Here is a 14,998-nt window from a genome sequence, read left to right as displayed (position 1 = left end):
AGCTTCCTACAGATACTTTACAAACAGTTCAGAAAAAGGATAGAGTAGAATGAAGAAGTGTGTGGTCTAGTGGTTTCCTGATCAGACATGGCACCAAAAGAACTAGAGTTCAAGTCCCTGCTTGCACTCTTGGCCACATGTGTGAACTTGAGCAAATCAGATTCCCACATGTGGTGTATCTCTGTCAGATGATGTAGAGGTTTAGGATTGTCTACAAACAAGTAAAACATTGTAGATAAGTAGCATGCAAAATAGAGATGTTTGTATGTCTTGATGAGGGTGTATAGCCAAGTCAAGTCAGACAAGCTTTATTCGACGATTGTCATAAAAGCAGACGGTACAAATAAATATATATTTAAAACATATAACAAAGTTAAAAGTTAAAATTTGTATGTACATTACAATAAAAGTTATATATCCATTTCATTATCGCACATTGAATTAAAATTACAGTTTGGCACCACGAATACATGTTAATCATTTGACATTCTACTTCTAATGGTCCAGGCCCAGCCCAAGAATTTTGCCACAGCTATATAAACTGTCATATCAGTGCAGGAACGAATAATTCTAACTGCTACCGACCCCCTGTCAGTGCCCATCAACCTGCACATTGGGCGAAGCCATATTCTCCGGGGCACCGCATACACTGGGCATTCAAAGAGCAGGTGGCCTATGGTTTCCGAGGGCGCTGAACAAGATGGATAAGCAGCCTTGGCTCCCGCAGACTAACTGCTAGTAAATGCCCCATGTGTATAGCAAGTGCACGCGATGCTAAAAAAATATTGGATTGCATGTTATGTTTTCTATTTTCTTTTGGTTTAACTCTTTGCCCATGCTCTTAAATTCTCCAAGGCTGGTCGTTCCTGAATGCTGGGGGTCTATCCATTTTTCCTGAATTTGTGATGGCTGGTTTCCTCGCTCAAATTCTCGAGTTGTCCTTGTCTACACTCATTGCCAGTGTCCCTTATTTACTGTGTCTATGCTCCTTGCTAATGTGCCTGACCGCTTTGAAAACTTGACTATGTTCCTGAGTTCTCCATGTTTAGACTACTTGCCTGCATTCCTGAACACTAGGAGTCATGAATGGGTCTAGATTCCATGTCCATGTTCCTGAATTCCCCTTTTCTAGACTCCATTTCTATGTTCCATGACATGGCCTGGGTCGAGGCACTTGCATATGTTCCTCGGTTCTACTTGTCTCGAACCATTAGCTGCATTCCTAAATTAGTGTTGCCTAGATTCCTTGCCCACACTCTTGAATTATGCTTATTTAGACGCTACCTACATCACAGAATTCTGTGATTCCAGAGTGCCGAACATATTCCTGAATTACCTGTCTAAACCTATATTCTACTTAATTAAAACCCCAGTTCTAGATTTCAATGTTACGTTCTTGAGTTCTCCCTCCCTTGATTTCTTGCCTGCATTCCTGAATTCCAGGAGTCTAGAAGGAGTGTAGATTCCATGCCCATGTTCCTAAATTCTCCTTTTCTAGACTCCTTTTCTATGCTCTATAACATGCATGCATCCAGGCCCTTTCCTATATTCCTCCATTCTCCTTATCTCGAATCAATATCTGCTTTCCTGAATTTGCGTTTTCTAGATCCCTTCTCTTGAATTATGCTAATTTAGACTTTACCTAGGCTATATGGGTGACTGATTGGTTGTCTGAGTATCTGTATCGGTGTCTGAGAACGCTGTGAATCTACAGTGCTGAGTATGTTCCTGAATTACCTGTCTAAACTCATACTCTACACTCTTAAAAAGCCCAGTCCCAGATTCCAATGTTTTGTTCCTGAGTTCTCCCTCCCTTGACTTCTTAACTGCATTCCTGAATTGCCCATGTTTAGAATCCTATTCTCCTCTCTTTACAGACACGGGTCCAGATTCCATGATTATGTTCCTGAGTTCTCGCAGTCCTGAGTTCTTCTTGAATATATTCCTGTGTTCTTGCTGCCTGGATTCCCTACACATGTTCCTGAATTCTCCTTAGCTAGACTCTTTCTCTGCATTCCTAAATATCTAACCATTGAGCACCAGTGCTGCTTGTCTATGTTCCTCAGTTCTTCTCTCTAGGCTCCTTGACAATGTTCCTGAATTCTCATTGTCTAGGTCCTGTGCCCATATTCCTGAAAGCTCCATATCTAGACTCCTTGTCTTGGATTTAGACTCCTTGCCCATGTTCCTGATTTCTCCAAGTGCAGCCTCCTTGCCAAGCTGGTTTACCTGTGTCTGGAACGAGGTCTCAAGGTCTTTCTTGTTTGTTTCCATGATGGTCTCATAATTGCGTCTCATTTCATCCAGGGACTTCTGGAGGTCGATTCCTGGTGCTGCGTTCACTTCCACGTTGACCGTATTGTTCAGTTGCCCTCTCAGTTGGTTCACCTCCTGCAGAGAAAGGAAGGCATAGGTAGTTGCATTTCGTCACTTTTTAGAGATGTGCCAAGCTTACTACAAAATTCAAGAAGCATTTAATGATTGATAAACAGTGCAGAAATGGGGTCACCTTGAAGGTGTAATATTGCCCAAACGATAGGCAGTCTATGGCTTGGGTGTCCAACATGTATCCATGTAGGCCAATTTCAGGAAAGTTTTTAACTCACCATTATTTTTAATGGAATATTGTTTCATAGACGATGCTGAACCTGATTAGTGGCATGGATTTGGCTTTTTCTGACTTACAGCAACACCTCTAATGTAGGGGAACCCTGATAGGTACTGAGTGGGGTGCCGATGGAGAGATGGCAGGGTAAGGGTGATTTGGGTCAGCCAAAAGTGGGTGAGTGAATGGTCAGCCTAAAATGTTATAGTGCATTGTAGAGAGAGTGTTGTTAGAATGGTATGTGGTGAGAGTATGGGTTATGGGGAGGTTGTGAGCGATTGAAGGTAGTGGTAAGTGTGTAGTGTTAAAATCACTTGAAGGTATAGAGACTGTGGAAGTGGATGTGCAGGGCAAAGACGTGCCAGGTAGATACTAGGAAGTAGGTATTAATCTTGCAGCCGGTGCAGTGGAACCAGGGCCCAGAGGCCTGGATAGTCCCAGGAGCTCCTTATTATTGCTTTATTTTGCTACCCACACAGTGGTCAGAGATGTCATTTTCCATGTTTTCATTAAGGACCGTGATGTCCTTGCTACGCCTCTGGTATGATACATGTACTGGGCAAGTGCAGAGTGCAGAAGTGTACAGCGGGTAAGTGTTGGCAGTTTGGAAGGAAAGATCGATCATTTATAGCTGAGTCTGAGTATCATGGGTGATGATGGGCTACATATTCCAGGCAAGACCTTGTTTGATGTCTTTGGATGAAGGCGATTGGTGGCCTGAGTGGAGGGGTCTCTCTTACCTCTTCGTGGTTCTTCTTGAGGGCAGCGAGTTCTTCCGTGAGGGACTCCAGCTGAATATCATAGTCAGACCTGGACAGAGTGAGGTCATCCAGGACCATGCGCAAGCCATTGAGGTCCCCCTCAACGTTCTGCCAAATGGCAAACTCATTCTCATACCTGCAGCAGAGAAGAGAGGTGGACTTTAAGCTTCTACGTGAGTGACAAGTAGGAGCAGTAGTACAGACAGTGGAACAGAAGGAGAGGGAAGAGCAGGAAGGATTATCGGGAAAGTTAGAAGGAAAAACGAAAGATATTGGAAGAGGCAAGCGAGGACTGGCAGGAGGAAAAATGTGAGGAATAAATATGCATTGAGTGAGACAGAATTAATATAAAAGTATCAGGGAAGTGGTGAAAATAAGGAAGAAAGATATTTGAGGAAAGGAGGAAAAACAGGAGCGTGGACAGGAAGGTATTGGAAGAAATGAGAAAGATAAAGGGAAAGAAAGTTTCACATGAAGGAAACGACCTGAATGGGGAAAAGGAAAAATAAAAAAAAATAGGAAGGCATGAAGACTTAGGTGGAAGAAAGTAAGAAAACAGAATGGAATGAAGAAAGGTATTATAGAGAGAAAATAAGAGAGGAGGGCAGAACAAAGAAATGTGGAGTACACAGGGAAGATAGAAAGGGAATGAGTAAAGGAGAGTGCCAAGAAAGGAGAAGTAAGGAGAGAAAAATAAACTAAGTAATAAATGGAAAAAGGAATAAAATAGAGGTATAAAGAAGGGGGAAGAGAGTCGGAAGCCATGGAAGAAATATGTAAAATGACGGATTATGGAAAGGATTCAAAGGAAGGATAGGGCGGAAGAGAAAAGAAAAAAGAGAAGGCGACAATAGAAGAATTAGAAAACATGGGAAAGAGTGGCAGCACAAGCAAAGATAAGAAACTGAGACAGAGATAGAAAATTAGGTATGAATTGAGGAAATGGAGCTGTACAGAGTAGATCAGATGAAAGATTTACACTTGTAGGAAGGGATGGTAGCGTGCACTCACTTCAGCTTGAAGTCATCTGCTGCCAGCCTGGCATTGTCCATCTGCAGGACAATCCCAGCGTTCTCGGAAACGGCTGCGAGGATCTAAGAGAAAGAGGGTACAGGAAATGACGAACAGCACAGCACTGAGGTCTGAGCAAACCAAGTCCGTAGATTGGTTGAGAAACAATGGGATGTATGACGGTACAACGCGTACCGTTTCTACGCGTGCCTTTACAACGCGTCTTTAACAACGCAAGTCGTTACAACGACTTGCGCTGTTGGGCGCGGATAGTGAATAGTATAATTTACTATTCTAACACCAGTCCCCGTGGATAGTAGAGAAGCGGTTGGAATAGTAAATATACTATTCTTTATCCTTTAGCGCCCTCCAGCGCAAGTCGTGGTTACGACTTGCGTTGTAAAGGACGTGTCGTAAAAGCACTGCGGGGTAACATCCGCGTTGAAAAGGATGTTACCCGAAACAATGACATGATGAGCAGTACATTAGAGATCAGCCAATGGGATGCAAGGAGGGCTCTGGCGATGTAGAGCCCTTCTCTCTCAGGAGGGGGCAGATTACAGGACTATTTCTACCGGCCACTGCCACACACACACACACACACACACACACACACACATACATACACACAACAGCTACCACCATCTACTTGAAAAGGTCCCCTGACAGTAGAACACTCATCCACATCCTCCACAGATTACAACTGCACTCACATACATGTACACTGCGAGACAGAGCAACATTTTTATTTTGACCTATGCTTGTAGGTAGAACGTGCCTATATTTTTATATTTAAATATTCTTACATGGGGAGAACTTCAGCGTATGTATATCCTCATAAAATGCAAAGGAGAACATTCGACGTGTTTATACACCTATCAGCTCCTATGGAGAGAGCGTCAGTATGTTGAAAGGTCACGGATGCGCCCAGCTTGCAGCTTCCTTCAACTCGCTGCCACCAAAAGGCCTCACTGACTTCCATGGACTCTTCCTGCTGCTTTTTGACCCAAATCAAGAGAGTTATAGAAGTTCAATACAGACACACGCTATGGGGTTTTCATCTTGGCACACACTACAAGGATGAGATAGCCAGGGAGTTTCCATACTGACATTCACTTATATGTAGAGATCTTTGGAGAACTTGTATTGACATACACATAAAGAGCGCGCAAAGGAGTGGCAGACTAACATACACGTAAGAGTAGGGAGCGAAGGAATATTCAGATTAACATTCACTTTTATTGACAGAGCTAGGGAGTTTTCTTATTGGCCCACATTTACATGGACAGAACTAGGAAGTTTTCATATTGAAATACACTTATATGAAGAGAGCTATGGAGTTTCCATGTAAACACACTGACATTGTATGAACAATGGAGTTTTGATACTGGCACACACTTTTATATAGAGAGCTATGGAGTGTTCATATTGACCCAAATGTACACGGAGAGAACGGCGAATAATTCATATCGAAATAGACTTATGTAAAGAGAGCTATGGAGTTTACATGTAGAAACACTTAAACAGTTGAGTTTCCATACTGGCACCCACTTCTCTATAGAGAGCTGTGGAGTTTTCGTACTGCTGCCCACTTACATGGAAAGAACCTCTGAGTTTCCATGGGGACGGACACGTACATGTAGTGGACTATCGATTTGTTTATATTCAAATGCGCTTTTATGAAGAGAGTTGCACATTAGAGCACAATTCCATGGAGGTAGTTGTGGAGTTTTCATACTGGTATACGCCTGTAGCAGACAGCTATGGAGCTTTCATATTCACATGGAGAGAACTCTAGATCCCTTCAGGTTCTCGAGGTGCTGATTCTAATATCACTCAGGACGTCAAGCAAAAGGGCACAGCATTATTCACTATTTTGGTTTTAAAATGATGAGGAAGGAAAGCCTTTTGCAACAAATACAGGTTCTGTGGCGGCTGCCATGTTCTGTTGCCTTCCTCCCAGGACTGGAACTCATAATACATTGGATTAGATGACATCAGAACGCACAAAGCTGTCTGAAAGCTCCGGATTAAAAAAAATCGCCTTCCTGTATGAACCAGTTGCGAACACCAATCAGAGAACAGCGATGAGGGCCAATAGGAGGCCACCAATTGTATGCCAACACAGATAGCCTGGAGGATGCTAGCCCTATGCTAAGCACGTAAAACAAGAAACCACAAAAAAGTAGGAAGAAACTTTTTGCAAATATTTGTTTTCCTCTGTACGGAAATGCTCAAAGGGTGGTGTGTAATTAGAGCCGAATATTTGTAGGAGGGGGGACAGGTATGTTGTACCAAAAGTGTCTAGCAGTGGCTTTCCTTGAGACTCAAAGCAAAGCTTTCACCCTGACATCACTAGTTCCACAATACATCCCGTAGCTTCAGCCTACAATCATGCAGCACTGTGTTGGAAGCACTAAAACAGTAAGAATGTATGAACAATACAATCAAACGAAATTGAATCAAGAAATGAAACTGGCTTTGAAAGGAATTGTGCGAATAAGAAATCGTAAAAACACTACCTGACCTAAAAAGCTAGTTCTAGGCGCTTCATGCAGTGAGCAAACATAGATCCTCTGAAGCGCTTGCAATACACATGTTTTTCCCCCTCTGTGAGTAATGTTAGAAAGTCAGAGCACAAATTAGATCAGACAGGTGATCTTGCTAGTAGGGAGCATTCTTACTCAGCTGAAGCTGACAGTATGGCAAGAATAAGGGTAACAGTGTCCATTAAATGACGTAGCCGAGTAGGGAGATGCTTCTACCACATGCCATGGCCACAAAGGGCTGCGCTGTAAAGAGTGGAGGGTGGTCTTACCTTCTTCTGGAGATCTTGGATGATATCATAATATTCACTGTAGTTCTCTGCCGGGCGTGGGCCATGTGTTAGGTACCACTGTTTTATCCTTTCTTCCAAGTCAAGGTTGGCTTGCTCCAGGGAGCTCACTTTGTGCATGTAGGATGCCAGGCGGTCGTTCAGGTTCTGCATGGTCAACTTCTCACTGGTATTGAGAAGGCCACCTTCACTGTCGCCAGACCAGGAACCCATGCCGCCCCCGAAGCCACCACCACTGGAGGAACCAAGAAGGCTGCTTCCGTAGCCACCACCAGATCCACCACCAAAGCTATGGCTCCAACCAGCACTTGAACTACTGCCGAAACCACTGCTGGAGCCACCACCATAGCTTCCACCATACCCGCCAGCACTACCAAAGCCAGCACTCATTTTCCCTCCTCCGTGCCCACCACTCACACTACCACCATAGCCTCCACCGCCGGAAGAGACGGAGGACATCCGATGCCCACCACTCAAACTACCACCATAGCCTCCACCGCCGGAAGAGACGGAGGACATCCGATGCCCACCACTCAAACTACCACCATAGCCCCCACCACCGGAAGAGACGGAGGACATCCGATGCCCACCACTCAAACTACCACCATAGCCTCCACCACCGGAAGAGCCAGAGGACATCCGATAAGATGAACTGCCGCCTGTGCTCCCCTTTCCCTTCTGAGAACTTGACCCATACAGATGGCTCATTCTGACGGCAGTAGCTCTCCAGTCACTTGGTACGACAAGATCTTAAAGGTGAGCACAAGTGTACCTACTCACAGGCGTCCTTATTTATACTCGTCTCAAGGGTTGGACCGTCTTGCAATACTTTTATTGGCATCACCAGCCCAGTTGCTTTTGCCAACTTTGGATCCATCACTGTTTTATTTGTATTTTTACTGCCTACAGAATACTCCACAACAAGCAGGGTTGTGAGTGTTTTTTTTAAATGATCACTGTCACGAAAGGTGTAATTTAAAATGAGTTGCTCCTTTAGCAGTGAGCGAAACGATGTGGCCTGCTTCCACCCTGCCACGCCTCACCCCCTACTGAATTTAATCATCATCTTCAGGTTGCACAGCCATGAGGAATAATGGAATACCCCAGGAAAATCACAGTCTGGCATGATAAGCTCTCTCTATAATCTCCCTGCTTGTAAATATGAGAAGAGATGGGCATTTTCATTCTCTGTTTCTCTGTCAGTCTGAGTGCTGTCAGCATGTTTGCCTTGATAAAAAATACACATTGTCAATCTCAGGATAGCAAAAAATTTTCTGAGGATGCCTGACAGTCACCTGCATCCACATTCTCTGACTATGAGTACCAGTCTGCGTGGATGTGAGATCCACGCAGATGTAAGAAGGCAGCGGCTAGGACAGAAAGTTTCCACGACTTCAAGAAATCTGAAAACTTACTATAGTTTTCACTTCTTGCAGTTTCACTTTTATGACATTTCCACTTGATATAGCGCAACGACACATACCGAAGATATATTTCGGCTCTATGCCAACACTGAAACAAGTCAATAGCCTAAAAAGATCATGTTTCAAGATTTTTTTTAAACCAGGCAAAGCCAGACCAGCAGTGGAGATGAAACGGAAGTTGATTCCAAGCCAATGGGGCAGTGGCGGCTCCTCGAAGGAGTGCTGCGGGGTGTTGAGGCGGGGCAGGGTGGGAGGTAGTAAACTCCAGCATATGGCCGAACAGAGTTAAGTAAATATATAAATAAATAAAAGCAATTGGCGCGCACTGCAACGCCAATCAGCGATGCAGCGCGCGCACTGTAATTCGTTTTATTTATTTATTTACTTAACTACGTTCGGCCGTATGCCGGAGTTTACAACCCCCACCCTGCCCCTCCCACTGCCCAGCCCCACAGCACTCCGTTTAGGAGCTGCCACTACAATGGGGCAATAAAGAATAAAGCTCACCAACCAAATCTGGAAGTGTGAATGTGGAGAACGGTCAGAAGGCCCTTGTCGCGTGAACGAAGCATTCCTGGAGGACAGTAATGCTGTAGATTGTTTGTCCTTTATTTAAGAGGGGGCTCCACCCATCAGAGCTTTAAGGGTCAGGCAGCAGATCTTAACAAGCATTTACAATGCAATGGTCTCGGCATCATTAAAGGTAGAGCTATTGGCATTGCTCATGACATTTCTTTTTTTTTCTTTAAATCATAAATAAATGGCATTGTCATTTACATTGCCAATAAACAGCACTCTGCACTCAACAGCACACACCGCTCTGCACCTGCACTCACTGCTCTGCACCTGCACTCACTGCTCTGCACTTACTCTGCACCTGCACTCACTGCTCTGCACCTGCACTCACTGCTCTGCACACTCACTCTGCACCTGCACTCACTACTCTGCACTCACTACTCTGCACTCACTACTCTGCACTCACTACTCTGCACTAACTACTCACTACTCTGCACTCACTACTCACTACTCTGCACTCACTACTCACTACTCACTACTCTGCACTCACTATTCACTACTCTGCACTCACTACTCACTACTCTGCACTCACTACTCACTACTCTGCACTCACCACTCACTACTCACTACTCTGCACTCACTACTCACTACTCTGCACTCACTACTCACTACTCACTACTCTGCACTCACTACTCTGCACTCACTACTCACTACTCTGCACTCACTACTCTGCACTCACTACTCTGCACTCATTACTCTGCACTCACTACTCACTACTCTGCACTCACTACTCACTACTCTGCAATCACTACTCTGCACCCACTACTCACTACTCACTACTCTGCAATCACTACTCTGCACTCACTACTCACTACTCTACACTCACTACTCACTACTCTGCACTCACTACTCTGCACTCACTACTCTGCACTCACTACTCTGCACTCACTACTCACTACTCTGCACTCACTACTCTGCACTCACTACTCACTACTTACTACTCTGCACTCACTACTCACTACTCTGCACTCACTACTCACTACTCTCCACTCACTACTCTGCACTCACTACTCACTACTCTGCACTCACTACTCACTACTCTGCACTCACTACTCTGCACTCACTACTCACTACTCTGCACTCACTACTCACTACTCTGCACTCACTACTCACTACTCACTACTCTGCACTCACTACTCTACACTCACTACTCACTACTCTGCACTCACTACTCACTACTCTGCACTCACTACTCTGCACTCACTACTCACTACTCTGCACTCACTACTCACTACTCACTACTCTGCACTCACTACTCACTACTCTGCACTCACTACTCACTACTCTGCACTCACTACTCTGCACTCACTACTCTGCACTCGCTACTCACTACTGTGCACTCACTACTCTGCACTCACTACTCACTACTCTGCACTCACTACTCACTACTCTGCACTCACTACTCTGCACTCACTACTCTGCACTCACTACTCACTACTCTGCACTCACTACTCACTACTCTGCACTCACTACTCACTACTCACTACTCTGCACTCACTACTCACTACTCTGCACTCACTACTCACTACTAACTACTCTGCACTCACTACTCACTACTCTGCACTCACTACTCACTACCCACTACTCTGCACTCACTACTCTGCACTCACTACTCACTACTCTGCACTCACTACTCACTACTCTGCACTCACTACTCTGCACTCACTACTCTGCACTCACTACTCTGCACTCACTACTCACTGCTCACTACTCTGCACTCACTACTCACTACTCTGCACTCACTACTCACTACTCTGCACTCACTACTCACTACTAACTACTCTGCACTCACTACTCACTACTCTGCACTCACTACTCACTACCCACTACTCTGCACTCACTACTCTGCACTCACTACTCACTACTCTGCACTCACTACTCACTACTCTGCACTCACTACTCTGCACTCACTACTCTGCACTCACTACTCTGCACTCACTACTCTGCACTCACTACTCACTGCTCACTACTCTGCACTCACTACTCACAACTCTGCACTCACTACTCACTACTCAGCACTCACTACTCACTGCTCACCACTCTGCACTCACTACTCACTGCTCTGCACTCACTACTCACTACTCTGCACTCACTACTCACTACTCTGCACTCACTACTCTGCACTCACTACTCTGCACTCACTACTCACTACTCTGCACTCACTACTCACTACTCACTACTCTGCACTCACTACTCACTACTCTGCACTCACTACTCACTGCTCACTACTCTGCACTCACTACTCACTACTCTGCACTCACTACTCACTACTCTGCACTCACTACTCTGCACTCACTACTCACTACTCTGCACTCACTACTCACTACTCTGCACTCACTACTCACTACTCTGCACTCACTACTCTGCACTCACTACTCTGCACTCACTACTCTACACTCACTACTCTGCACTCACTACTCACTACTCTGCACTCACTACTCTGCACTCACTATTCACTACTCACTACTCTGCACTCACTACTCACTTCTCAGCACTCACTACTCACTACTCTGCACTCACTACTCTGCACTCACTACTCTGCACTCACTACTCTGCACTCACTACTCTGCACTCACTACTCACTACTCTGCACTCACTACTCACTACTCTGCACTCACTACTCACTACTCTGCACTCACTACTCTGCACTCACTACTCACTACTCTGCACTCACTACTCACTACTCTGCACTCACTACTCACTACTCTGCACTCACTGCTCTGCACTCACTACTCTGCACTCACTACTCTGCACTCACTACTCTGCACTCACTACTCACTACTCTGCACTCACTACTCACTACTCTGCACTCACCACTCACTACTCTGCACTCACTGCTCAGTACTCACTACTCTGCACTCACCACTCACTACTCTGCACTCACCACTCACTACTCTGCACTCACTACTCACTACTCTGCACTCACTACTCCCTACTCTGCACTCACTACTCCCTACTCTGCACTCACTACTCTGCACTCACCACTCACTACTCTGCACTCACTACTCTGCACTCCCTACTCTGCACTCAATACTCTGCACTCACTACTCACTACTCTGCACTCACCACTCACTACTCTGCACTCACTGCTCACTACTCACTACTCTGCACTCACCACTCACTACTCTGCACTCACTACTCACTACTCTGCACTCACTACTCACTACTCACTGCTCTGCACTCACTACTCACTACTCTGCACTCACCACTCACTACTCTGCACTCACTACTCACTACTCTGCACTCACTACTCACTACTCTGCACTCACTACTCACTACTCACTACTCTGCACTCACTACTCACTACTCTGCACTCACTACTCACTACTCTGCACTCACTACTCACTACTCTCCACTCACTACTCTGCACTCACTACTCACTACTCTGCACTCACTACTCACTACTCTGCACTCACTACTCTGCACTCACTACTCACTACTCTGCACTCACTACTCACTACTCTGCACTCACTACTCACTACTCTGCACTCACTACTCACTACTCTGCACTCACTACTCTGCACTCACTACTCACTACTCTGCACTCACTACTCACTACTCTGCACTCACTACTCTGCACTCACTACTCACTACTCTGCACTCACTACTCACTACTCTGCACTCACTGCTCTGCACTCACTACTCACTACTTACTACTCTGCACTCACTACTCACTACTCTGCACTCACTACTCACTACTCTGCACTCACTACTCTGCACTCACTACTCTGCACTCACTACTGTTGGACCCGGCCTCATGGCGTGGTCCTACCCCTCCCGCATGGTGGGCCCAGGACGATATCCGCCCTCCACCAGACCTCGGGCGGCCCCTTCGGCCCGATCCTGCACGCCCCAACCCCACAGGGCCGGCTACCATCCCGGTCCACCAGCGCAGGCCTGACCCCAGCGTAGGCCCATCACGACCTCAGCACGAGGCCGTGCCCGACTCCATCTTGGACCCGCCACGTCCCAACCACGTGGCCTCGGCCCCAGCCCAGGCCCCAGCGAAGCCCCGACATCGAGGCACCAAGATCCACCCAGGTGGTCGAGTAGCCACTCGACAGATCCCGGAGGAAGGGGAGTTTCGATGGGCCTCCAGCCGTCTTCGGACGCCTGGTATCGATCGCCCCCGGCCTCCCTGGGCGCTGGCTCCACCCCCCTGCTGGGTGTCTGGACACCATCATCCCGGCCCCTCTAACCCCAGGCGCGAGGGTCCGGACTTCAAAGACCTCCAGACCTATATCTGGGGCAACCCTGGATTAAGACTTCAGTTGTATCCTGGACTGGAAGCCCTGCTGACGCTGTCACGGCCGACACCAGACGAACTCGTCCGTAACCCGACGACCTTCTGAGAGCCTGCTGGCGCTGCCGCGGCCTACCTTGCTGAACCTTCCGAGAGCCTGCTGGCGCTGCCGCGGCCTATCTTGCTGAAACCATCTGAGAGCCTGCTGGCGCTGCCGCGGCCTACCTTGCTGAACCTTCCGAGAGCCTGCTGGCGCTGCCGCGGCCTATCTTGCTGAACCATCTGAGAGCCTGCTGGCGCTGCCGCGGCCTACCTTGCTGAAACCTTCCGAGAGCCTGCTGGCGCTGCCGCGGCCTATCCTGTCGAACCATCTGAGAGCCTGCTGGCGCTGCCGCGGCCTATCCTGTCGAACCATCTGAGAGCCTGCTGGCGCTGCCGCGGCCTACTTCGCTGAACCACCTTGCAAGCCTGCTGGCGCTGCCGCGGCTCGAACATCTCGGAACCCCCCCAGCTCGAGGATTGAGAGCTGTGCGTAGGGTATCCCTTCCTCCGCCCAGAGTAAGACTGTCCCGCTACCTTACCCCCCATTTAAGAGACTTTCCAGATCCCTCGATCTGCTTGTACATACTGCCAAGAACCAGCAACCGTTTATTCCCTATAAAAGCTTGAGAACTTAACTTCTTGTGTGGTGTCCATCTGTAGTGTTGTGATTATTCTGCTGTACGATCCTAGGAGAGGACCCTCATTCAGGAGGCCTCTCAGCAACCGCTCGGCTACTCCTCGACGGAGAGGTGGACCTAGGGGTGGTCAGTCAGACATCTTCTGCCTCCCCCGGGGACGCCTTTCTAACATTGGTGGCAAGCGCTGGGATCCGAGCCCACGCAGATCGTACAGAGAGTAATTCGCTCACTACCAAGAAAAAAAACCACTGTAACCATGAGCACAGAATTCCAGAGAGAGAAAATGGAAGACTACAGTCACAAGGAGCTAAAGCAATTCTGCAAGGACTTAGGCATCGCTACCACTGGCTTAAGTACTAAAGAAGACTTTAAATCGGCCCTGCAGGCCTGGGTGGACGCCGGCGAGGCGCCACCCCCGAGGGAAGATAACCCGGGCCCGAACGGAGGCACGGAGGCTGCGACGAACCCAGCGGGAGGGAGACCCGCGAACCCAGACACGGGCCTCTCCCACGAAGATGCCAGAGAACGAGAGAAGAACCGGCTCCACGAATTGGAGCTCGTTCGACTCAGGCAAGAAGGAGAGATCCAACTGGCAGAAAGGAAGTTAGCCCTCGAGCAGCTACGGCTAGAAGGAGACCTAGAAGAAAGGCGAATACAAAGAGACCTCGAGGAGAAGAAACTCCTGCTCGAGCACGAGCGCGTCCTCAAAGAAATGGAATTTAAAGCCAAGGCAAATGAGACTGATCGCTCCGGGGGGAAGACCTCACCTCCCCCGGGGGACACAAAGGTGCACATACCTAAGGATGTCGTCAAAGAGTACTATAAGAACAACGACATCCAACAGTGGTTCAAAGCCTACGAG

At 47.3% G+C, this 14,998-nt stretch overlaps 1 protein-coding gene across 2 annotated transcripts in view; it reads right to left on the bottom strand.

The window, feature by feature from the left end:
- The window catches only part of LOC144755987 (keratin, type I cytoskeletal 19-like), a 29,845-nt gene extending 21,882 nt beyond the window's left edge, over window positions 1-7,963 (bottom strand). For both annotated transcript variants that reach the window (XM_078645457.1, XM_078645458.1), the window contains exons 1-4: window positions 7,196-7,963; window positions 4,378-4,460; window positions 3,346-3,502; window positions 2,230-2,391 (exon numbers count right to left, since the gene is read on the bottom strand). In XM_078645457.1, the coding sequence (XP_078501583.1) occupies window positions 2,230-2,391; window positions 3,346-3,502; window positions 4,378-4,460; window positions 7,196-7,921 (1,128 nt within the window). In that variant the 5' untranslated portion in view covers window positions 7,922-7,963. The remainder of the gene's footprint in view (window positions 1-2,229; window positions 2,392-3,345; window positions 3,503-4,377; window positions 4,461-7,195) is intronic.
- Between the last annotated feature and the right edge of the window lie 7,035 nt (window positions 7,964-14,998).

This window comes from Lissotriton helveticus, chromosome 5_1, assembly GCF_964261635.1.
Source record: "Lissotriton helveticus chromosome 5_1, aLisHel1.1, whole genome shotgun sequence".
NCBI lineage: Eukaryota > Metazoa > Chordata > Amphibia > Caudata > Salamandridae > Lissotriton > Lissotriton helveticus.
Note: the sequence above shows the minus strand (reverse complement) of the source record. Positions and strands in the feature narration are given on the sequence as shown.